The 27,731-nt window shown below is 32.7% G+C and overlaps 2 protein-coding genes across 2 annotated transcripts in view; both read right to left on the bottom strand.

Moving 5' to 3' along the window:
- LOC132917984 (transcription termination factor 3, mitochondrial) overlaps positions 1-27,731 on the bottom strand; it is a 235,294-nt gene that overhangs the window by 134,893 nt on the left and 72,670 nt on the right. The window lies entirely within an intron of this gene.
- Positions 423-26,646, bottom strand: LOC132932343 (protein giant-lens). The gene is made up of 4 exons (XM_060998665.1): positions 25,750-26,646; positions 4,944-5,120; positions 3,338-3,544; positions 423-1,511 (listed from the first exon to the last, which is right to left on the bottom strand). The coding sequence occupies exons 1-4, from the start codon at positions 26,068-26,070 to the stop codon at positions 1,293-1,295; spliced, it is 924 nt and encodes a 307-aa protein (XP_060854648.1). The 5' UTR covers positions 26,071-26,646; the 3' UTR covers positions 423-1,292.

Here is a 27,731-nt window from a genome sequence, read left to right as displayed (position 1 = left end):
AACTCTATGAACGCATCTCTTCTGCATTCTATAGATGATTTAATTGTATAATTTTAATCTCGAATTATTCACAATTTTTATAGATTATTATTCTTATTATTTATTAATTTTTTTTTATTAAAGTGAATGACAAATAAAACTTATTGTATATAGAATTATTTTGATGTAGTAGTATATTATTGTCAAACATATTCAAATTGTATACATAAATATTATCATGAAATATAAGCAATTATTTTAGGTTTTAAAAAACTCACTATAATATTAAGACAATATAAAACTATTATTTTTTTTTAATATAAATAGTTTGTATTTATAGTTTAGTTTGTAAATGACAACACCCGTGTACATTACCATTTAATAAATTCAGCGGTGGTATAATATAGAAGGAAATACATAATAGTCTTAAAAAAATAACACAATTTAAATGATACTACACAACATAATATTATGTTATATATTTTGTATTTTGTTGTCTGATGTTGTAAAAAAATGGACAATATTTATGACGAATTTAATATTTATACATATAAAAAGTATATCAACATTAGGTATAAACTTGATATGTGCTTGTAAGTTTTAATATAAATAGTTTTTTTTTTTTTTTTGAAAATCAACGTCTTTAAAATTTCACAAGAAATAAATGTATTGTACAACTCACTCAAATTATAAAATAATAATAATTATTTACACAAGATTACAATAAAGGTAAAAATAATGATGTTTTTCATTAAAAAAAAAAAAATAATAATAATAATAATAATAATAGTCCTAATAAAGTCTAAAAGAAAAACATTCTAAACATTTAAATAACAAGAACATCGTATAAAAAAAAAAAGAATAATAATAAACCATTATCGATGTAGTAAAATATTTACACGATAAAACATATATTATTAATGTTAATATTTATCATAATGATTTTGGTATAAAAATAATTTAGTTGAATAAAATATAAATAATTTGTAATTTCTGTAGGAAAAAAATGCTCTTCTTTTTTGATTTATTACAACAAAACAAAGAAAAAATATAAAAAAATAACTCCCGGAAATCGAATACTTAGTTAAAATCGCCAAGAGATATTCCGTATAATTTCGTTTTGTCCGCCGGGAAAAAATTTTAAGAATAATAAAAATATATATAATATATATATATAATAATAATATCGTCGTAATGAAAAAAATATAGACGAATTAATCAAAATAATTTAAAAAACGACCCTTTGTCGGTCACTGTCCAAGTATTTGGATAGTTAACGGGCGGAAGGGCATGAGCGAGGGTACATGAATGGTTTAGTTGGTCGACGGTTGCATACAATATCCGCTGTAAGTTCGGATGTTCTCTTCCGAATAGTTCTTGCTCTGTATCACTCCTGCATCTGTGTGATGAGACGGGCACGCATGTTCCGGCGGACACTGACACAACGTGTTAGTGTTGACCTCGTCCACCATTTCCTGACGCTTTCGCACCGTGAATAGCCGACAAGGTTCTTTCCGCTGGCATCGGAGCCTCTGCAAATCGAAAAAGCAATTCCAGATTATAAGACGTATCACGGAAAAATAAAAATAATATTCAAAACGTTTGCACGGGATTACAGTGTTAAAAAACCACAGGATTATATTGTTATGTACAGAAAAGACGTTACGTAAGTTTGAATAAAATTAACTAAAATAATTTTAATGATTTTTCAAATCTAACTAAAACGTTTTGCATAGTTTTGCACAACTAAATTGTTTTTCTGCCGAATCACTAAACTATAAACATTTATTATATTATACTTTTTGGCTGTTGCTGATAGGTATTGCATATTATTTTTAGTATACCTAACTATAAACTACATAATATTATCTAAGTATGTATTTTAGTATATTTAATAAGCTAATCATTTTTTTGGTTTTAGGACGATTCTGTGCCTCTGAAACTCTTTCCCCCTAAATACGCCACTTATTTTTTATATTATACCGTATACAAAAATAATATTAATACTGCACGAATGAAAATGTTCATTTATAAAATACGAGTATTATACACTTAATGCGCTGAGCCTTGGATTGTAGTAGGTATTGACTAAACATTTAATGTACTAAAGGTATACTATCTATTTACGCTAGATGTAAGCATTAAAACAAGTTCCGCCTACTGACATAATAATTAATGATACTTATTACGCGAATATTTTGAAAATTTAATACAGCGTTAAATTATTATTTCACATTATCATCGTCGTCCCCTAGTCACTGATTTTGTTTATGACTATATAATTTTGTATGACGCCATGTCATCGATTCAATAGTCCCGGATCCTTTGCGAGAGTTAAATTAGACGCCATTAAATTATTTTTATTTTTGTTTTGTAGCTCAGACAGAATACACTATAGAACAAACGATAATATTATATTCGTTCACGCGGGCTCGTATCAATAACGCTCTTGTATAATAATTAATAGTATATTTACATTATTTTATGTAGTCCCCGCACGAGTACTAGCGACCACTCGATGAAACAACGACATTCTCCCCTTCGATAAAAAAAAATCTTTTGTAATGCTCTAAAGGCGTATTATTATTTATTACTATATAACGACAATATTGAAATATTTTTTAATATGGAATATCCGTGGGTCGAATAAATATAGCTTTTCCGGCAAGTACCAGTACGCTTTGCATAGTAAAACACTACTCTGGGAGCTTATATACACTTATTCAACTTAAACAAAGCTAAGTGCACATGTGAACTAAAAAATTGAGTATAGCATTCTACCTTACTGTTATGCGAGATGGATTGCATTATACGTGAACCATACGGCTAACTCAATATTGTCGACAAACTTCGACAAAAGCTCATTTATAATATAGGTATTAGCCATCATAGATGAATTTAGGATTTGAGTTTTGGTCAGGTTGCATTAAAAATGTATTAATTTAATAGACCAATTATAAGCTACTAGATCATAATAATAATAGTTCCTTAAAACCATTGACTCATTATTATTGATTCATAAAATATTTAGTGATTGTCTTTGTGACTCGGCATAAATCTCATACAATTTATGAACATTACACAACCCTGTGAAAAAGGACTATTATTATGTATACGGTATCATTTTAAACAAAATATGGAAATGAAAAATAAATATTTTATTGAAAATAAACTAAAAAACGTTACCTAGCCTAACCATACCAACTACTGATCGGGAGGGTTAATTCACATGTTCGGGAAATTAGGATAGTCTACAATAGTACAATGCCTCTTGAAAGCATCTTAAAAATCGATTCTTAACTGGACTCTTCAATGGGTTTAACACGTAATAATTATAGTATAAATCACTAGCACTTACGCTTTGTGGGGAGCACGCGAACGAATACTGATAGCCGATCTGTTTGGACTCGGTCTGGTACGCTTGCCGCTTCAGTAAGTAGGCAACCGAACCTTTGGGACAGTGACAGTGAACCGTCTGCAGCGTACCGTTACCCTCGCTTCGGAGTGTCCACGCCATGTCGCGAAAGTAACGACATTTGGGTAACATCTTGATGGGTTCGCATAGCTGTACAGAAATTAAAATATTATTAATATTGTTTTAGAGTAGGTACAATTGTATAATATATACCTAATAATTCAGATATATACGTAAATACGTTGAGAGAATTTGATACAGATCGTTCCAGTCTTTGTCTTTGTCTAACACACATAGAACATAGAAATTAAAACGTATTTTTTGACAAACGTGCCGATTGATCTAGTGAAGCGATAAGAAATTTGAAAACAGATTTTAATTTGTTGTTAAGTCTACTTTGAGATCGACTTTCTCGCATTTCTGTTTTTTTTACTTAGAACTTCTTCAAAATTTGAAATATGACAATTTTTAATTTTTACTTTTTTAATATAACTTTTTTTTGGATTTAAGGTGATAAAATAAAAAATGTGTAAAAGTAGATGTCAAGTAGATTTTTCGACAAAATCAAATCTGTTTTCAGATTTATTATCACTTCACTAGATCAATCTAAACATTTGGCAAAGATTGCGACCACATTTCTGTGTTCTGTGTGTATTAGATAAATGCAGAAAAAATTAGTATCGAAGGGGATAAAAAAAATGGATGTGTATCTATTTATAAAGCCTGTAATTCGTAGATAATATTATGCCATATATAAACTATGCCTATTATGCCTACTATAGCAGAGTGGTTATTACAATATTATTATTTTTATATTGCTTACCCCTATTTTGTCCTTAAATAATTAATTTATTCAAATTCTGATTTTTGAAATTTGTAAGTATACTCACTTAAATACCATATTTACCACATAAAAACAATACTTATTAACTCAAATATTACAATTTAAATTGTTTATTTGGATTCATCAAAATGTTAAAAAATATACATTATTAACAATTTAGAAACAAATATAGTTAGAAAAAAATAACATTAAGTACCTAAAATTATATAAAAATATGGACTTTAAATTGTAATTTTAACGTCGTATACTTTAAAATTCTAAAAATTAAAATTTGAATAAATGCATTATTGATGGATGAAATGGGTGAAGGTGACTATGCTTGGGGCGAATTATCTTGCACATATAATATTATTCACAGTTGAGGGTTCACATACGCGTGGATTAAAACGCACGAATGGTTAACTGAAGTCATTGTGTGCTGATAACAAAAACAGGTAGGGACGTGCATACATATTATTTTTTTTTTTTTGAAATTTTATCGAAATCGAAACGATCGATCAAACGGAATGATACTTCTGACGGGTTTTATTCGTTAGTATAATGCAGTGTGTGAATATACTATATATACATGCATAATATAACAATAATATTAGTTATATTATACAATATATTGTACGATATCGCGGCGTACAAGGCGCTTTCGGCGCGTTAGGCCCAACCACGGAGGATTTTCATATTTTTGTGTTTCTTTTTCTTTTTCTTTACCTTGAACTGCCTCGTTTTGTCGGTGATGGTGTGCCCGTCAGCCGGCGACAGCATTTGCGAGCACGGCGGCACGCCCGGTGGACACCTGCACTGCCTCTCCACCCACGGCCATTGATACATGTCCACCTTGCTGCACACCGCCCACTTTTCGCACACCGGCAACTCTTCCTCAGAACTCTGAAATAATAAAAACACAGATGCGATTATTACACGCATGTCAACTTACGAAACGCGTACCTATATAATGTATTAGTATATGAATATAATATATAAATCAATATCGACGACGACGATAATGATAGTACACAACGATGAAAATAAAATTACAGTAAACCAGTATCATAACAATATTATTATGATACGAGCGCGTGCTCGAGCGTAGGGTCGCACCCACTTCATTTGGAGAAATGTCTTATGAAATTGTATTAATTCGTATACAGGTATATACTGCAATACATTATATTATATTATTATGTGTGTCCATGTTATGTTAAAATACGCGCGCGTTGGCACCGAAATAAATAGAAATCATTAATGAACCATATTATTATTATAATAAAATATTAAATAGTAAAGGCATACGTATATGTAATAATGTATTGTAAAATTATAATATGAGCGATTTAATTCGGTGCGGCCAATAGTTGATAATTTATTTTGGTTTTATAGTTATATTAGTGATTTCGACTGTTTTGACAATCCAATTATATAGGCATTAATAAATAATATATAATTTATTGCAGTCTTATATTGACCATCGGCTGATAATATGATCGAAGCAAAATATTCGTGTTTAATTAATTTTTTTTTAAATAATTTGATTTAATTCAAAACAAATATTACTTTAACATGTTTATTGTACAAATACAGATACCAAATGCTATACATCTATATTCTACATATTGTATCGACTATAAGAACTTAAGATAAAATAGAAAAAAAAGTTTTAGTCAAATCCCATTCGATCGCAATATTAAACGTCAAACAAGTCGAGTAATTTATTACACTATTTAGTATTTACCGTCACGTGTGAATTATATAATATCGCTTACACAGTATAATTATTAATATTAATGCAATCTGTTTGTTATTTATCACAAATAGATTCATTTACACATGAAATCGTTTATATATATATATATATGTATATATTATGTTGTGTCATAATAATTTGCTACGCATTACAATTGCAGTTATATATATATATACATTACATACGGACATACATATATTATACTATATTGTGTATATTTATTAATTTTTATTGAAATGAATTGATATTACTACTGACGTAAATAATATGGATAATACTGCAACTATCAAGTACTATATGAATTTATTTAGAATGTATTTTTTATACGAGATAAAAAATAAGATGACTTAATGCATTTTTTTTTTTTAAGTAGGTCATTATTTTCAATGTCGTCACGACTATCAGAATATGATATGTATATAACCACGTCGTAATTCTTTGTATTTCTTGATAAACTTAGGTGCCTATTTAGTCTACAAGCAAGGCGGTTACACTACCCCAATAGATATTTTATTCTATTACAACATGTCAACATGTCAAAACGTGTGCTAAGAAATACGATTGTCGTTCACAAGATACATATAGTAAGGTTAGGTATTGTTTAAAACGACCTATTGTTTATGATAACATTTTATACACGTGTATTTGATAATACTAATGAATGTTAGTTTTTTCATAAAATATAGAACTATACTATTTACTAAAAGCTACAGCACACATCAACGTGATTGCATATATACAATATTTTTTATTTTGTAGTGACCCATTGCATTTTAGGCCATTTATTTAAAATTATTATTAGGTATCTTTTTATAAAAATATTTAATATCCGTAACCGATAGTAGCAAAAGTCGAGATTACCGATCAGTATCGTGGTCAATATCGACTATTGTAGATTGTTGTAGCCTTGTAGGTATACTACTACCTTATTACTATAGGCTATCCTATTGCCTATAATATAATAGTATACTACGGATTACGGTACCCATTTAATATTTATTACTTGCTTATTATATACCATGCGTATTTACTTTAGATTAAAGTTTTGATATATATATATATTATTTAAAAATTTTAAGTTCCAGTCTGATTCTTAACCAAACCGCAGGGATATATATATAGATAAATATCTGAGTATATTATTATAACTATTTGCGATTGATGAACATCGCTCTGTCGTGAAAAAGATTTGTCCATTTGTATAATACACTGAAAATAATTTATTGATTCATAATCCCCAACTCGTAACGAACGTTCGTGGGTTTTAGTCGTTTGGATAACGAAGAAGATACCACTCGAGGTTTAATGTCTCACTGTCTCTCACTGCACGTCGTGTAATTTAATGGTACAAAAACAAGTTGATGTAAATCAGTTAGTAAGTCATTTTTTGTGGTAAATATAGCGCCTATTTGATACAGAAATTAAAGAAAACTTGATATATTTTCAAGAAATTATGAGCGGTATATATTTGTTTACACCAAAAAAAAAAAAGATTTACTTAAGTAAAGTTACTAAAACAATTTATACGTCAAAAATATATCTATACGACGTCTAAATACTATATTTACATATTTATATTTTAATGTTTATTAACAAGCAAAACGGTAACGACAAACAAGTTGTCATTGAAAGTAGATACTTACATCGTATATATATTATATATACATTTATAATAAATATATATATATATATATTTGTTTTCTTTATAAGTCTTGTAGTCTCAAACCTAATACCGTATTGAGTATTATATACTATATAGTATTTATACTATTTTATACTATTGTATGTATTATATATTATATGTATTGTTAAACTATCTATACTCAATAGTAAGATGTACTTGATGGCAATGTTCTAAGATCTGCTAAAATCTCGTCTTTTCGCAAACATTCAACGTTGATAGACATATTAAATATTCATAATTAAACATATCATACAAAGCTACAAGATTATAAAATGTACATCGGCTGAGCTCCATTCCAACATGATATGCAGGATTGTATAATAATAATTAATAATTGTATATTAATCAGAATAAAACTTACTATATTTATATTTGAAAATATTTAAACATTGATAAAATATATGAATGGTATCTTCAAGTATTAGCTGTTTATTTAAACATATGTTTGTAGTGTGTATTCATAGAGAATAATAGGCCATGTGGATTTTCAATATACTATAATGGAACGATATCACGAGGACGAGTACATGGGGTGGAGAAAATCTGAATTTAAATTTCATTTAAAAAATGTTTGCCGTGTGCGTTTATATAGTAAATAGGTAATGATTGTAGCATTATATTATAATATAGACAATAACAGTACTTATTTACATAATCATAATAATACAATATTGTATTTGTGATTTATCATATATTTTTAGTATGTGCGAATAAAACGATGTTATAGTATAATTCTATAATTTATAATATATTCTCATAAATAAAAAATAATATATAGGTATATATCAATCGCTGTGTGTTATATAATGTGCATTATGTGTGTGCAATATAATATGTACAATGTAGATTATATATACAAATCATTTGTAATTGTTATTATTTTTATTTTTTTGTTCTATTTTAAAAGAACATACATAATAATAATTCTGTAGTAAAAGGATTGTATTTATTTTATTGTTTTCTCGTGTTATTTTTACGTTGTATATAGTTTACTATATTATGTATTTCTATGACGCCGTGTTAAAATGATAATACAGATAAAAAAACCACACGTACTCTTTTTAACGATTAAAATATTACAATATACAGATGATATAATTTAATATGTATTATGATTAATATGTGACTCAAATTATATGCGTTTGTCACCGGAAAACAATGGTGGCACGCGTTTATTTAGAAATTGCGTATTATTTAAACGGACATCTGCACCAAATACGTCTTTACCATAAAACAATAATAATTATAGTATTACCACTATTTGACACATTGTTTATTATTAAAATTTAAAAGTTTTATATTGTAAAATGTAAATTATAACCGAACACAAATCAGGCGTTGTTATTATTGTTTTGCTCGCGTTATCACAAAAATAATTGTCTCACCGCATATATAAGATAAATTCTCGTAAGCGTGTATGGGGTGATTACTTTATCTATATACGTTATAGAATATACTTGAAGAATTTTAAATTAGGCTTTCTCTTTACCCGAAAATCGTATTTTTACGGATTTGGATTGTTTAAAGGAAAAAAAATCTTACTTCCTATTCCGTGTAGTTTACAAGAACAGAAATTAACTGCAGACTGCAGTGATAATATACTGACTGATTCACGTCAAACCCTATAATAATAATATTTAACGAGAAACCGCGAGCCGCCATATTATTATAATGCTGTCTATACACGTGTCTAATATGAACTCCTCTGCACGGGGGTCACGTATAATACTTATTCCGGTTCCGTCGCAATTAAATGAAAAAAATATTGATAGAAATAATAATATTATAATTATATGACGTCGTATTTAGTGTCAAAACGTGTTACGTCATTGTGTTTTGTTGTTATTGCACATGCACATTTCTGTGCGAAACTGCGAAATGTACGCTATTCATTTATAGTAACGTTTTTTTTTCGACATCGAAATCTCCATCGTCCCACGCGACATTTGCACACGGTGATGGTGACATGATAATATATATTATTACTATATTATATGTATATATTTATAAATGTATATGTTTGCATCGTTATTTGGTGATTAAAAATTGATTTGGCACTATTTTTTACCTAATCCGCCCCCTTAAAAAAAAATTGATCGTACCGGCCCTGTTGGCATCGACTCAAGTATTCGACACATCTGCGGCGTAAGACGCAAACAAATCGGTTGCGCAAAAAACGCACACACGATATAATATACATTATAATGTAATATAATGTATTTTAAATAATTTTTTTATTATATTTATGTACGCACGTGCATCGCGCTGGGACTTCATAACGTTCGTATTTTATTATACAAAAATGTACACGAATTTAACATAACAGTGTATTTTGTGTATAATATGAAATTATACATTATTGTAATTTATATTTATATTTATAGTAATTTATGATATTTTTATCTGAGTACACTGCAACCATTAGCAAATCAAGAGGTTGTTCAAGGGGAGGGGTGGATTTAAAAAAATATGTTTATTATTTACCTATCAGCAGGTATAATATACTATATTTATAAAGGAATTGTTATATATGTGAAATTCTATTACCGGCAAACACTTTTTACAATGTAAGATTGCAACCATTGAACCATCATATAAATAATTATAGAATAATAGAATTATTTGAAAAAAGGTAAATTTAATCTAATTTTTAAGAGGAAGATACTATCACCCTATTCAATACTTCTCTGCAGACTACAGTACACACTACACAATAAGCGTCTTATAATATTAATAATAACTAAATTACATATGAGTGTATGGCATGAATGTATACACATACATCATCATAATATAATATATTATACATCTGTACAAGAACTACTCTTGTAGATATTACTACCTATCGGTTTTTCCAGATATAACTATATACCTATATAAATATAATGTATTAGCAAACAAACATAAACACAATCGTGTATAACTAAAGGTATACACATAACGCGCGATACCGCAAGTATATATTTATCATAATGCGGTATTGTGTTAAATTATGAGTGTAGTTGATTTCTTCTTCGGAGTTTTGAGATTTTTTGTCGAAAAACTTAGTACATTTAATTTATTATAAACTAACGTAATAAAATATGCAAAAATGCCAAAGAGTTACGTACGATTTACAAACTATATCGTTATATATAAAATATAATAATGTATTATTTCAATATTCTACGTAATAGTTTATATACTCTGAATAAAGTTTCTGGAAGAGTGTGTAATGACTAATGAAGTAATACAATAACACCCCCTTCTGTGACCCACCACCCCTCACATCGTTACTACGTCACTGACACTGAACATGTAATTTATAATAATGTATTATAACATTTGTGAATACGCATATCACGCGGCTTTCCGAGTATACAACATCTGTTGCTACAGGAAATACACTGGACATATAATATAAGTTTATATTGTTGTGAAACTTGTAATACATAATATAATACAACAGAGTCAGGACATTTTGGTTAGATAAAATGAACGTTTTCGGTGTATTATGTTTCCCGGGTATCATTCATATAAAATGTATAATTAATGATAGAATATTTTATTATTTTATGTAAATGCTTAGGGTTTTAATGCTTGACATATTTTATTGTATGAGATATACATTTTGATTGTACAATTTGTACTAATATATATAATGTTCTTAAATTCTTTTTATGGATATTGGATGTATTATTAAATTATTGTAGCTATATTTTTTTTTAATTAGGTGCACATCGCAGCTGCATCAAAGCAGCATTTAATAAAGTTAATACATATAATACCTAATTGTATTGTATATTTGTATGTGAATAATCATAATTATGTTAATATATTTGGGTTTTAAATTTAAATTATACTTTTATTAAATTAACATAATTTTGTAATATTTTGATTTTAAACTATTGAAGGTACTGGCAATAATTTAAAAATTCGAAAATTGAATTTTAATCCAGATCTTCTGATGCTACAATAAATAGTTATGGACTGTAACAAATCGTCCAAAGACTCCACAGCAATATAATAAAATATATTATCAAAAACTGTATAATTTACAAAATCTTATGTTTCTACGAGTAGAAACTTTTTATGTTTAATAAACAGTTTTATACTCTTACTCGGACGTCAAAACAAAGAATTCAAAACAAGATTAACACGGAGCAATCCCGCAGAAGGCTATAATATGTAAGTAATAGTATATATGAAATATAAAAAAACTATCATTATCGTGTTTGAAACCGTCCATCTAGTTGATAAAATTCGAAAAAAAAAACAATCTAAAAAATAATAATAAAAATAACTTCATACAAACACTCACACACACATACACACACTTGTATATAAATATAATAATTGACCAGATGGTGGTTACGACAGAAAACTCAGAGAAACGTTGAAAAATGTCAAAGACTATGAGGTAAAAAAAAAAAACGAAATGAGTATGTACATTCATATATACCTTATATATAATAATGATTCAATACATATTTTATATAGTATATATATATATACGATACGCAACAATGTACTGTAACGACCGCCGTGCGACAGGAAGAAGTAAAAAAACGCGCACGCGCGAGCGTGTTTTTTTTTATTGAATCGTCGTTGCCGCCGCCGCCGATCGCAGTCGATTTTCATTGATGCGACGACGGCGCGGCGTAAAAAGATCGGTCGGCGATCGTGAATGGGCACGACGTTTTTGTGGGAGGGTGGGGGGGGGTAGTGAATGGGTTAGGGGAGCGTAGTGGTTTCCAGCCGTCGGGCGGGACGTGGCGGGGCGGGTACATGGTTTTTATATATTTCATTCTTGTTTTTTTTTTATTTATTATTATTTTTATTCTGTTTAGAACAGACTGCGCGGGCGGGCCGGGGTGGGTCGTTGGCAGAGGGAGGATGCGTTTTGGTAGGGGTAATCGCCGCTGCCACCGCTCTCAGGCGAACGAGAGAGATCGCCACCGCACGGTCCACGCGGCGACGTCGGAGACGCTGTGAGAGCCCGCGCACGCAGCGGATCGCACGTGACATTCCATTCACGGAACGAACGGTCGACAAGCGCGCGCCGCCGCCACCCGAGATCCATGCCGTGCGACCGGTTCCGTCTTCTCGCGGGGCGGCGAAGGGTTTCCGTGCGCGCGTTCGGAACTGGTTTTCCTCTGCTCTCCCGGCTTGCACGACGGCTGAGTACGTCCGTCCATTATACACACAGCCGCCGCGGTACATATTATTATTATTATTGTTATATTCCGTGAGCGCGCGCGTGTGTGCGGCGTTCGATGCGCGCCAAAAAAATTATAACCGGAAACGCGACGTCACGGTCGGACACACCGCTTCACCTGTTTCCTCTTGCCGCGTGCGCGCTCGCGACGAGATGACGATGACGCGGCGACCCATCAATCACCTGTTGCCCGCCTCGGCGATTGACAACTTATATATATATATATATATAAGTAGTATAGTCGTATACACACAAACAGTATATATAAGCATGCACCGGTTTAGTATTCGGTTTGTTTTCGCGCGAATAAATATAATATGTTATCGAAATCGTGTGTTATATGAATCGATGGGGATATTATAGTATATTATCATTGCGAAATTTATGCATGGCAGTAGGTATACAACGGGCTTATATATATTTTTTAAGTTCAACTCGTATTCATACCCCGTAAAATGATGAAAATCAATATCAATGTATATAAATATAATAAAATGAAATATGTATAGCCGTATAGGTATATATCATGGAAATTATTTTGATCGAATGATCCTCTGCAGACCGATGTTGTGCAGAATAATATAATAATTGTGCACGTGTACGTATTCGCCGTAAAGAAAACGATTATTATTATTTGCATACGACAACGATACGAGGAAGTGCGCACCACCCCCAACCACAACACGTGGGGCCACCCGCCGGCGGTTGTATGCGCGACGACGATCGTGGGAGAATTTTTCTCTCTTTTTTTCGCGGTAAACAATCGAAATAAAAACAACTACTGCGTGCCATTCAACGGGACGGCGACAATGGCGCGGAAAGGAAGAAGAGGAACTCGCCGAATGTATATATGTACCTATATTATATATAATATAATAATATGCGCGCAGTGATTCTACTCACTCATACACACGCACAAACATGAATATGATATATGTGTAAGTATAATATGTATATGTATGATGTATGTAGGGTCCGCCGCCACTGAATGTGCACCGATTGTCCTTATCCGCCGGCTATATAGGTGCGCTGCAGCTGTCTGTCGGGGTTACTTGCGCGTGTATATAATATAATCGCTCCCCGGCACAGATCGTGGCAAGTGTATATATAATATAATATTATATACATTGTATTATGCACACCGCGGTAACCTAGTTTTTCAACGCGTCCTTTTTTCAAAGTCGACGTGTATCACCTATACGTACATAAATATATTTAGGCAGTGAATGCAACACGACAGACGTGGCTCGCCGTTATTTTACCGATCGAAATATTATTAACATATCATACTTGCAGCAGTGAAGTCATTCATCGTTGTCCATGTAATATAATATAATAATTATGCGCGTTTATAACCCATATTATATATTATACCAAATAAAACTCTATCGAACATTCAATTCTTAAGTCAACGAAGGGTGTGCAGATCTCGCCCAAACCAAGTAACGGGTTGAACGGTTCGCGACGCATATTGCACATAGCATATATATGTATATTATATATACAGTGTATACCTACAGTGATTTTGAAACGTACTATATGATACACTGCAGCTATGTAGATACGTATTACATTGCAGCGAGCGTGTAATAGAATAGGGAAGTATATATATATATATATATATGTAGGAGAATCTGACGAGTTTTCTAACGGCGAGAGAGAACGTACGACGACCGCGTAGAGAATATCAAGAATGCGATACGAAAAAAAGAGCCGGAATGCCATGAAATGCTTTCGTGTAAAAAAATTTTGACGTATCGGACGTTTAATAATGCGTCGAACGCACACATAACGCATTACGCATACCTACATAATAAATCGGTACAATTTCGTGTTTTCCGTACATTATTAAACGCGCGCGTTTGTCTACACACATATATAATACACGTATAGGTATATTAATATGAAGGGCTGTCGTCGTCGTCGTCGCGGAGACGGCGACCGGAATATACGCCCCCGTGTACGGGAAATGACAGGTTTCAGACGCGATTTGGGCGCCACTCGATCGCACGTTAAGATATATATATATATATTATATATATTATATATGTATATACTGCACGGTCGCCGCCGCCGTGCCGCCGCGTAATCGAGGTCCGTCGCCACTACACACATATATCGCAGTCGCCTGCACTCACTCGCCGTCGTCTGCACTGACGCCGCGCCGTGCGGGGCACGTCCGCGTAATAATAATAATAACGTCGGATAACCGCGCTTGGCGCCGGTCGTGAACCAAGAAAAACGGCGTACCTGCATATATATATATATATATATATATATAATATGTCTATATGTATATTCCCCCGTCTTCGCCATCGTCGGAGGAACGCGTTTCGCCACGCTCGGCGCGCCGTCCGCCTCGACCGCTGTGCGTGCGCAATTCATACGACGCGCCTATCGCGAAAGACGACGTCCGATCGGCCGCGCCGGGACGACCGAACGCTATTTATTATATACATTATATTATGGCACACCTTATGTCTACCCTGTACTGTTTAATAGGTAATAACAATATATCCTTTATTTGCAGTCCACCCTCTTTTACCCCTCTAATTGTAATAACAAACCATTTTTTTTTTATATATATTTCTTACCACTAAACACGATTAAAGTGTTTATAACACGCGAAGTAAGAAATTACATCAGAGCCGGTTCCTAAATTGCGGTAGACGAACTTTGTCTCGATCGCTGACAGCAAATATTCTTCTCGAGAGCGTAATATTATGTTTAAATTGTATTTATTGTAATTCGGTTATACCGTAATAACGGATCATATACATATGACTACATCACGATTCTATAAACTTGGCGTCTTATCGCGTAAATTATTGTATACTATACACTTTTATATGTACATTATACATGCGATATATGGATATAAGGCCATATTTAGTCAAGGACATTTGAGATATTTGCACTGGGTCAATTCGAAAAAGGGCCCTCCGACAATAGGCAAAGAAAATTAGTTATATTTATAATTTAATTTTTTTACTCAGCAATCCTGAGTTTCAACGATATTATTGATAAGTTTTCGGAATAGAAAGAGAGAAAATGTTTGGGAAGACTTCAATAAAATTTGACTTAAAACATTTAGTTTTATAAAAGTATTATTAAAATCAAAAAAATATTTATATATTTATAATGAGAATAACTTTGTTATACATTTTATACGGGAAATATGTTTTTAAGGTTTTGAGTTATTAAATTTTATAAAATAAAGATAATTATTGGTTCTTAATATTCTTAGATTAAATACTTCTGATATGCATTTCATTTTAGTACTTATATATTGTTATTATACAATAATTTTTTTTTATAAATTATAAAATTTTAAGAATTTGGTAGTAATTATTACCTACTATTATTTTTAAATTATTATGACCATGTAACATGTTCCATCATCTATACCTATTATAAATACTATTTAAATTTTAATAACTCAGAAACTATACTCGTTTGAATTTTTATTTATAATATGTTCATCAGGATTTAAATAAAAATCTTGCTTAATAATTTACAGTAAAAACAGGTAGTTTTAATTTAAAAAAATGTTTGTATCACCACAGGACACGTCTTGACACGTAAATGGTATAAATAAAAAATATGGTATGAATACCTTTCGTTAAAATTTTGTTTATTATTAGAAATTTTAATTGTACGTTTTATATATACATATATACACACTTATATCAGTTGTATCGCAAATGTTAGTAACATTCATCAATTTTTATTATTTACTACATTTATATATATGTATATGACGTTTCTAACATTGCTTTATAAAATATATTGCAATGGTTAAATTTATATATCAATAGTACTTACAAATTAAACTCTTTAAGAGAGAGACGTAATAATTATTATAATTCATTGCAGTTACATACATACGAGTATACACTTTCACATAATTCTATTCATAATTTTATATATTTTACAGAAACATTTTTATAAAACTTGTATGCAACTATCGTATTCTAAAATTTAGTATCTTACTATGAAATCTTTACATACTATATACATTTATATGTTGATCCATACAATTTGCAGAGTGCAGGCCACAGGTGTGCAAGGTGGTGCACTACTACTATGGTTGTTGACGTGACGCAGTCCAACATGTATATAGGTTGTTATGGACTACTATACTACTGCACTACTACAACTAAGCGTCGCGAGTCGTGTGTTTAAAAAGTAAGCCAAGTATAAAATGGATATAATATATAAGCTTTATAATATAATTGGTAATTATTTTTAATATAGTTGTTAAGTCCTATCATAACCGATAACCAATATAGTTGAGTTTATTATTGTATATTCTACATTGATATAATATTTTGAATAATCATTCAAAAAGTTTATAGTATCGAGGTGGAGGGATCGAAGTACACTCTAGAAATTAATTGATACTTAACTAAAATTAAATTGTATAACCAAAAGCTGATTAATATGCTAATTTATTACATTTTGCGGTGTAGGGTTGAGGGTAATACTGTCTATGATCAACAAGTCCACATAAGATTATTGTTTGCGCCAGCTATGGAGAACGCAGTCGTTTTATTAATCAAAATCAATTAGACAATTTTTTTATGTAGAACAAACAACAAGATTTTTTTTCAATAAGCATGTCACGCACGATATCTTATATAGTTATTAGTTATCCGTATTCTTTTATAAATTGATTGCAATGTACTACAAAGTATTGATTATTATATTGTATTGGAATTGCCATTATTATTATAAATTATAATAATTAATTATTATTTTTACGAAACTCATCACATTCCCTGTACCCTTTCTCTCCCACAACACACATGTGGGATATTTAGCTTTATTAATCAATTATGGTTGGAATAGAACTTATACACTTTAGTAGTACCACGTGGTAATCTATACATGCGTATCGATATTATTATTTATTTATTGTCGTATTTACTTAGAGCGTGTTGAATGGTATTAATTTTTGCCACCCTATCAATGTTGTAGCTGTTGCAGTACCTACGCGACATCACCTCATCAGGCAGCAGACAGTGCGTCGCCCGTAGTACCTATTGTATAATATACGCGTCTTCAAATTATATGGCATTTCTCTCTCTTCGAAGAAAAATCGTCAAATGCCCTTGCTCAAGGACACATCCGTGATGAATAGACACATAATGGGTTTTTATTTATTCTTTTTCGTTACACAGACACGTTGAGGACACAAAGAGGAGAAGGGCCCACTACATATAATTATTATAACCCGCAACAAAGGACCGTTGGTGAATGTTTATGACTACGATGAGTATATTATATTATGTATATATGTGTACGTATATAATATATATATATATTGTACATAAATATCTGAGTTTGTGTGTGTGCGTGCGTGCGTGTATGCGTGTATATATAATTCGCTTTGTTTTAGGGTGCCAAGGAATGAAAAAGGAGGGAAAAACAACAGTATTATCGAACACGTTGCATTCCGATGGTCTGGCGTGTTCCTTTTGTGCGAGAAGATAATCACACGATCCTTCGTTGTATATATAAATATATATATACATAGTCTTGCCCCCCCGAGGTGAGGGGGCACGGACACGTTGTTATTCAAATCTACTCGTAAATCAATATCACTCCCTCTATACATAGGTATATATTTTATACCTATATACATATACGACCGTCGGCCAAATAAAAAAGAAAAAGTATTTGAAATTAACTATTATATTATTCTTCGTCTTCTTTAGACTGCTACAGTGATAATAAAAATATATATACTTTTTATTATTATTATTATTATTATTATTATTGTGATTCGAACGCGCTTGTGTATTATATTATTATCCGTATACATATATAGGTATTTTTTTTATGCTAGGTCTGTATATATATGGTATGCACTATGCATTATATATTACTCCAGATTCGCGCACCTGTTGATTTACCTCGAGAAGAACGTTAAAAATCATTACACAGAAGCGATCGTATTGGCTGGGCACTATAAAACATCGGGACGGTATATACCATATTCGCTCTGCAGTATTATATATTATTATACATTATGTATAGAGTATACATACTACATAGTATTCAAAAAATGTTAATGAAAAAAAAGTATATACAAAATATATACACACAATTATTATAGTGATGAGTCTGAAAAAAAAAACACAATCCAAAGTTAACCACATACACACGACTGATGGAATGTAAGGTTGGACATTTTGTTTGATTATATTGTATTTCGTAGCTTGTGGTTATGAGGTATATGTACACGTTGGTATTTATTTCGAATTGCTAGATGAACAAAACCAGTTCAAAATAGAGAACTTGATTTTGAAGAGAAGAGAAATATCTCAAACATCTAAATGGTGTGTTATAGCAAAAATAAAATACTGTTTTCATTAACGCTTCCTCGAAGTTCCGTACTTGTTTTAATTTAATGTTCGAAAATGTTATTAGCATAAATGTAATGTACAAAATTCAACCCAATCGTATAATATAAAATAAAACTTTAAACAACAACGTAATTGAATAATTTCTTTTCATAGTGCCTATAATCTATATGACTATATATATACGTATACGGCATACATATGCATATATTATGCTAAGGTTATACACTTATACGTTTATATGTATTTCATAGTATTATTGAAATTTTAAATGATTGTTGTTTTATTTCAGCTTATACACACTATATGGACTTTCAAGCCAACAAAAATCTGAGTATACATATTCATAGCTTGGAAAATGTGAAAAGTTAGCAATAACTATATATTATTACTATTCGTAATAATCTAGTTCTATATCTAATAACCGTAACATAGCTGAGTTTCATTTTCATCGATCACGATCAAAAACTTAAGAAATCATATATCTATAAAAATATTAGTTTGCATTCACGTATTATATTATAATATAGCTGATACATGATGCATGCATAAAAGGAACTCCTATTTGCATTCATGTGACATAAAAATGTTTTTTTTTTTTTTTTGTTAAACGAACGATGAAAAAAAGTCACCAACAAAAGCGAGAAATTGGTTCTGATAATCGCACATGACAAATGATAAAAACGATGTTTCGGACGTCAAAATTCCGAGATATAGAAGGATATAAGACGGTCGTATTAGTAGCGGATATGCATGTGTACACATACGATGCTATAAGAATCCCCGGGGGCGTGGGTGCGGTATCGTGTATAAGATGTAAGTATTATAGTATGTATTATAATGTACGACAAGCGCGCTATAAATATAATGTATATATATATATATAGTATAATACTATTATATTTGTTCGGCTGACCTTTCCGCCGAAAAGGACATTTATCCTTTTGTGTAATGGATCCCCCCCGTACCGGAAGCGTGGATCAAAAACGCAGTCGCCAACTGCAGACACACACATACACACACATGTATGCGTACATAATATACAAACGAACATAATATAATATAATATAATACATTTATATATATATATATATATATATTATAATAAATAAATGTGTACAACACGACCATGGCTCGTCCTTATACACAAAAAACCCATTGACCCTATCCGCAGGACCGGATGTTCCTTATCGCGCACGCCTATCCTAGAACCGCATTCCTTACGACGACGCCGTACTGGACGAAATGTATGTGTGCCCATCGGATGAACAACGGAAAAAAAACTTATTACATTTTTCGTTTTATTTTTCTTATGTTATTATTTTTTTTTATATATATATATTATTGTTATTATTATTATTTAACGATATTTTTTCGTCTGCTTCCGTTCTACCAGATTTGGCCGGTAAATTAACCGGAACGGGGTTTTTCTTTCTCCCGATAAAATGGGAAACTATATATGTAAGACGTAGGTATGTATAATAATATCAATATATTATTACTATATATATAAATACAATTATGACGCAGTGTATAATATTATCGTAGTGCGTCGTCTTGCTTTAGGTACCTATACACACTGCCGTAAATATGGAGCTGTGCGTGTGCACGATATTATTATATTACATCGGAGTACAGTTTTGTATGTATTTATTATAAATATCAAATAAACAGTGACCGCACCGAGTCGGTGCAAAAAACACACCGTGGCACCGATCTCATGGGTAGATATAATTTCCGTGTTTTTTATAATAATATTACAAAGAATTTATTATTATTATTATTTTTTTTTTTTTTGTGTCCTCCGATGCTTTTATTCTTTTTTTCGGTTTTTTACACCCCCTCGGACGAAAACCAGTAGCTATACGCGCACCGCATTATTAGGACAAACGCGCAGCGCCCCCGCCACCCCGTCGTCGTCCCTAAGAATAATAATCATTGCGGCGCACAGTAGCTGCTGCGGTGGCGGCGACGGCCGGTTCGGCGGGTGGTTCATGTCGCGTACCGAATACATAATAGAGTATAATATTATATACATGTACATATTACGCGTTATAAGAGACTCGAGAGAAAATTCGTTTACCACTCGGACAGGAAGTGCGCGAGTATATATATATATATATATAAATGCCGACGAAATCGGAACAAACAGAAAAAAAATTACCTGTCGAATTCACACCAGGAAGTTTACACTAGATATAATACACTAGGTAGTATACATAGGTAACTGAAACGTTGTGAAACTCGGACGTTTATATCGTATATAAAATAATATATATACATGTCGATTATACTTGTCGCCATTTAGGTGTAAAATTTCGTCTGGTCGATGACACTGCGAAATAATAAATGCCGCACATCGACAGTATTACAATTTATAACATCGCAAACGCACAGGTGGTTATGGCAGTAGTACAATTATTATTATTATTATTTATTATTATATACGTTGATATTGCACAACTCGGTGGCAGCCGGCGTAAAAGTTTTACACTGGGGTGGAAATTTTATGGCGTTTGCGTGGTGTGAAAATTAAAATCTATTTCTATTACATTTGTATGCAGTAATTATTTATCATACAATATTATTATAATGATATTATAATGACCAGCAACGAGTTTAACGGCTTTCGGTTGTACAATATTGATTTGGCCGGCCCACATGCTGCCACCATTGCATGTCACACTATAATACTCGTATATATTAGACGTGTATTATGTAGGTACATATTTGCGAAGTTTTTCAAGGAAATTCCACACTAATGTATTTTCAAACGCGTGTATAATATAATATATAATGTACCCGAGTAGTACCCGTTGCGGTGTATTTATATTTTATATGTAGATGTGAAAGTTTATGTTCGAATTCCGATTGCGATTCTGTAAGAAATTTATAACTGCAGATGATGTATACGATATACATAATAATAAATCCCAAACCATATGAGTACGTTGTACGTGGATACGTAAAACTGGTATGTATAACTTGGGTAGGTACAGTATGCGATAATTTAAAATGCATTAAACGTTTAACAATTAATATTTGTATAGGTATAAATATTATTATATTATAAAGACTACTTATTTTTTTTTTAATCGTTTAAAATAAAAATTATAATTATAAATATTTCTTCTTTTTATAATACTTATAGTTTTAAATTAATTAATATATATTTAAATATGTATATACGTTTACATAAAAAAAAATACTTATGAATTCATGTCAAAATATAAGTATTTATAACATATTTTTACTCTTATTTAAAATTTGTATTCGATTATTAAACTATATTACAGTCTTAGACTGTTCTTAAGTGTGTTCACTGTTCATTAACGTCTTTAACTGAATCATAGTTTAATAGTGGTTTTTAAATAAATTAAATGTATACGCAACATGTGTGTCTTGGAAAATAAATAACACAAAAATAAAAAAGTAAATTAATATATATAAGAACATGAAGTGAATGCTTTAAAAAAAATATTAATCATAATATTATATAATTTAATAATTTAGGTATATTGTTTTAGTTAGATTATAGCATATATTTAATGCTAGTTATAGATAAATTATAGGTAAGAATGCAAAGAATGCAACGTAGTTTTATTTTTACTAGGTTCGTAAAAAAAAAAATGTAATTATTTTATTCATATTGTGCCAACGCTATACTGTACACATTACAGTTATTATTTATTATGTTATAAAGATTATTGTTATATGTCCCGAAATGATTATCTAGAAAAAAAGTAATATCCGATCGAAAACTATTTATATGGACTAGAAATCACATTTACATTAATTTTATTACATTAAAATGTCTTTTGGAGTTATGTTAAAATATTTTAAAATTTTTATGTATTTATTATAATTTAAAATGAGAAATTAAACACCCGTAAACGTAGACTTTATAGTTCGGTTAGATTTATATATAAGTGACAGCAGGCTGGTTGACCACTGAAAAACAGTATAATAATAGGGTCGTCAACTATACAATTTACCTGCATATATATATATTGGTAGTTTATATATAAAAACGCGAATGTGTTTTGAATAACTCAAAATGTATGTATTTATAGGTAAACTTAAATATTTGTTAATTCAATAAAAACTAAATCTTTTGAGGTAAATAAATGACACACGAGTAACATTTAAAAGTTTTAAAAAGTATACAATGTGAGGAAAAAATAAAGTTATTTTTACAAATCGTATATTTTAACAATCATTAACGTTGATTTTAGAATGTGAACTATAACAGGCCTTATCTGGCCATGCCTTTATTGTAACGGCAGGATTGCGAACAAGGAATAAGATGAGACGCCCGGCGCCTTATTAACGGTAATTCAATTAGGTTAACAAATTAAAAATATAAAAAAATTCCATCGTACTACGCCGTCATCATTCATTAATGTCTAATGACCAGGCCGCAACCACGAGTCACGACCAAATATAATGACGGGACGACTATGTATAGTGCAACGGTCAAATACTATATGTCGCTGCGTATAAATGACACGTATATGGGACAATTGTTTTAAAAACGATTTTCATTATTGATCACTGCAGCAGTTTGAAATTACGTAGTACTTTGGGGTATTTATAATATTAAATGATTATAATTTAGTTAAGTACCCAAAGTCGCTTAACGAATACGTCTTCACCCACGCATAGCTACCATATATTATTATAAATATCGTTATTCTATTTCTAACTTCCTCCTGAAATTTGTTGATAATTTTGAAATACAGTTTTCATTGAGAAATCTTGATTATAATATATAGTATGTAAGGGTATAATATAAAACATTATTTTTATTCACCCTGAAATTATAATTTTGGTTCCCCGAGTAGATAAACATACCTACTTTACAACTTCATTGTAATCGATCCATAGCATCAGTAACATGATATTAAAAGTATGTGCTTAACAGTTGAGGTCCTTGTACTAATTTTTGAATCATTAAAATTATCGATACCTATAGGCCCTCCTATTCATGACAGTAATATATATATATATATATATATTATAGTATATACATATATATAATAATTGAATTCACCTATATACATGTTATATTATAATATACTCACGTGTTGGACCTTCGAGAGCAATACCCTACGACATGTCGTCGACGGATCGTCGGGGGGTAAATTCTAAAAAGGTATTATATTATTATAACGTATACGTATAGGCCAACGGCCGCTTAATTCGTATACGTATAGCGTATATTATATATATTTATCACATTTATACGCGCACGAGTTCCTCGACAGTCAGAACATATAAATATATTATATACGTATGTATTATAATAACAACTACGTACATATTGTAATGTATATAAATATGTACCTGCATTACCTGGAGTAACTACTCTTAAACTGATAAGTAGAATATACTTATAGAATTTTTATAATTTATAATTATTTAAATCGTTTATAAAATCATTAGATTATAAAATATTGTAAAATGTATAGTTTAGTAATACATTCTAATAAAACTATAAGTATGTTATATACTTAATTAAAATTACACAAATCTATAAATTCCCGGTCCACAAACAATATGCTTATTAGTTATTTATGTTAAAAAAATGTTTATTTGTATTTATTATTATTTAAATTTATATACCGTATAATGTACTATTTTTTCGTTACTAAACAAATTATTAATATTATTATTTACGACAAGTTATGTATGTATAATATATACCTAATAATAATATTATTATCGGAGCCGGAACCGCGGGCGAAGGATGTATTTATAAGAACCGAATAACGAACGGCGCGTCAAGTCGCCGCCACCGTCGTCGCGCCTTCGCTCGCTCACGCACGCCGCCGCCGGGAAATATTAAATACTATTCCGACGAAATTTGCATTCGTTATCTGAGGAGGTCCCGGGGGAACCCTCGTCGAGACCACAATAATAATAATAATAATAATAATAATAATATATTATATTAATGTTATATATCTTATACACACAAACACGTACGTACACTAACACACACTACAGAGCGATCCGGTCAAACCAGCTTCCTATTCAAACTGCCTACCACCAATCTGGTTTACATCGTGTATACGTTATATGTATATATACAGGTAGATACGCACAATAATAATAATAATAATAATAATAATAATAGAAAGAAAAAACATACACACACGCGCATTTACGTATCGGTCTATACAATCTCTACTATGGCTGCTCGGCCGCGTATATATTTTATATATATACACACACACACACATATATATGGTGGCGCCTGTCCGCGACAAAGTTATAAAGGCGCCTAGTTGGCCGCGATTGCGGCCCGCGGGTCTTAGCACGAACACACACACACACACGTTAGCCGCTATACATATATTATTATTATTAATATTATTATGGCGCGCTACTGAGGCTGCACACCAGTGGTGCTTAAAATGTTATCACATATATCGTAAACGATACTTTTATAATAATTATTATATACCGATTTAATATCGTGATTCGCGTATTTCAATTGAAAAATTCAAAAAAATACTAACCCCGGTCTGGTACAAGACTCTGACAGCGGACGCTTCGTGTCTGAACCTCCTGGGCTGCGGCTGTTGCTGCGGTGGTTGTTGGTCGACGGTCGCGAGTAACCCGGTCGTTGGCCGCCGGTCGTCGTGGCTGCTCTCGCTGCCGTTGTTGTTGTTGCTGCTGCTGTTTTCGATGTTGTTGTTGCTGCCGTTAATCGTGAACTCCATGGCCGCGACGCCGGACTCCACGGACTCCAACGCTTCTGCGGCCGCCACCGCAGTCGCTACCAACGTCAACGCAACCGCCATGCGAAACATCACCGTTACCACGCGTGGTCCGACCATCACGCATCACCGGCCCCCCAAAACGATTTTCACGCGAACCCAAACGACCGGTAAACGTCCGTCGGCGATGAGCACTTGTCGTCGTGCGCGCGCGTGTTCCGTATATATATTTTATATACGTACGTGTATACAAATAATATATTACACAGTATTATTATTACGGTTGTTTTTTTTTTCAAATCTTTTGCATATTTCGTACGCGGCGAAAGATGTCTAATGTATTGTATTTTGAAATCCGAATGAAACGCGTCGGCAAAACGCGCGAAAAAAAACGCACCCAAAAAAAATTAACTGAAAATCACGAATTTATTGTGTACTTTTCGTTAAAATCGCGATAACGCACAAGACGCATCCGTGAAAGACGTCGCGGAAAAATAACAGCGAAACGATATCGCGCACAATATTAATAATAATATTACTATAATTACGTGTGTGTAGAAAAGATCGACGCGGAGCGGCTGACTCGTGTCTGACACCAAAGCGCGTGTGTGACCGTTGACGATCGCGGTCGGTGTGTCTGTGTGTGTGTCGTCGTCGTCGTCGTCTGCTGCTGCTGTTGCAGTTGCCGCGCGCGTTTTCCCCATTCAAGAAACCCAAGCGCTCATGTGCGCGTGTGGCGGCGGCGGCGCGCGCGCGCGCGAGCGAGAACCCGTGTGTATGTGTGTGTTTGTGAGTGTGTACATGTGTATGTGTACGCGTGTGTACGTGTGTGCGTGTGTGTGGAGTGGAGAGGCCTCCGACACGCACGCACCGCCGCAGCCTATCCGGATGGAGCATAGTAGTAGGGATGTTTTTATGAATGAACGGGCCACCGGACGGACAGACGCGTGGTGTAGCGACCGTGGTGGTGGTGGGGCGGCGCGCTTTGCGGGACCTGTACGGGCGGGGGGGAGGGGTGAAGATGGTGCGCGCGCGGGGTCGAGTGACGGGTGAATGAGGCGGCGGCGGCGGCCGACGACGACGACGACGACAGCAACGACTAAGATTGGAGGGCGGGTGAACGGCGCGGGTCGGTTGACGGCGCGCACCTGGTCCTCGAGTCCAGACTCCGACCACATCCTGCCCGGTCCACTAATTACCGGCGAGGTCGCACTGTTCGCCCGCCGTCGCTCCGCGCGCGCATTCGTCGTTGCTGCTACGGCGGCGGAGGAGGGACGGGCAGCAGGAGCACCGAGCTGCAGAAGCAACAGCACCGCGGCAGCAGGAGGTGGCGGCGGCGGTGGCGGTGTGTTTTATACACAGGTGCGGCGGTCCACCTTCGTCTTTGACCGCCGGCAACCGCACGCCTAAACCGAAACGGAACTCCGGTTACTACGCATAAAATCCATTACTATTGCGAGATTATACAACATTAGGTCGTCGTCGTTGTTGTTGTTGTTGTTGTTTTAATATTTTTTTTTCTCCTCATCCTCGTCGCCTTCTCGTTTTACGCCCCTTCCAAACATCAGCACCACCGCCACGACATCAATGACATGTACGCTTGGTAATTTATATATACACATAATAATATGTATGGCGAGAATTTCTCGCGTCTCCTCCTCGCAAAGCCACCAAGCCTACACCTCCCGGCACATCCCGTCCCACCCCAATGAAGTCCAGTCCAGTCCAACCCAATCCGCCCGGCCATCCGTCCACCGTCTGAGGTATTTACTATAGATATA

This window comes from Rhopalosiphum padi, chromosome 1, assembly GCF_020882245.1.
Source record: "Rhopalosiphum padi isolate XX-2018 chromosome 1, ASM2088224v1, whole genome shotgun sequence".
Taxonomy (NCBI): domain Eukaryota; kingdom Metazoa; phylum Arthropoda; class Insecta; order Hemiptera; family Aphididae; genus Rhopalosiphum; species Rhopalosiphum padi.
This window is presented reverse-complemented; position numbering and strand designations above follow the sequence as displayed.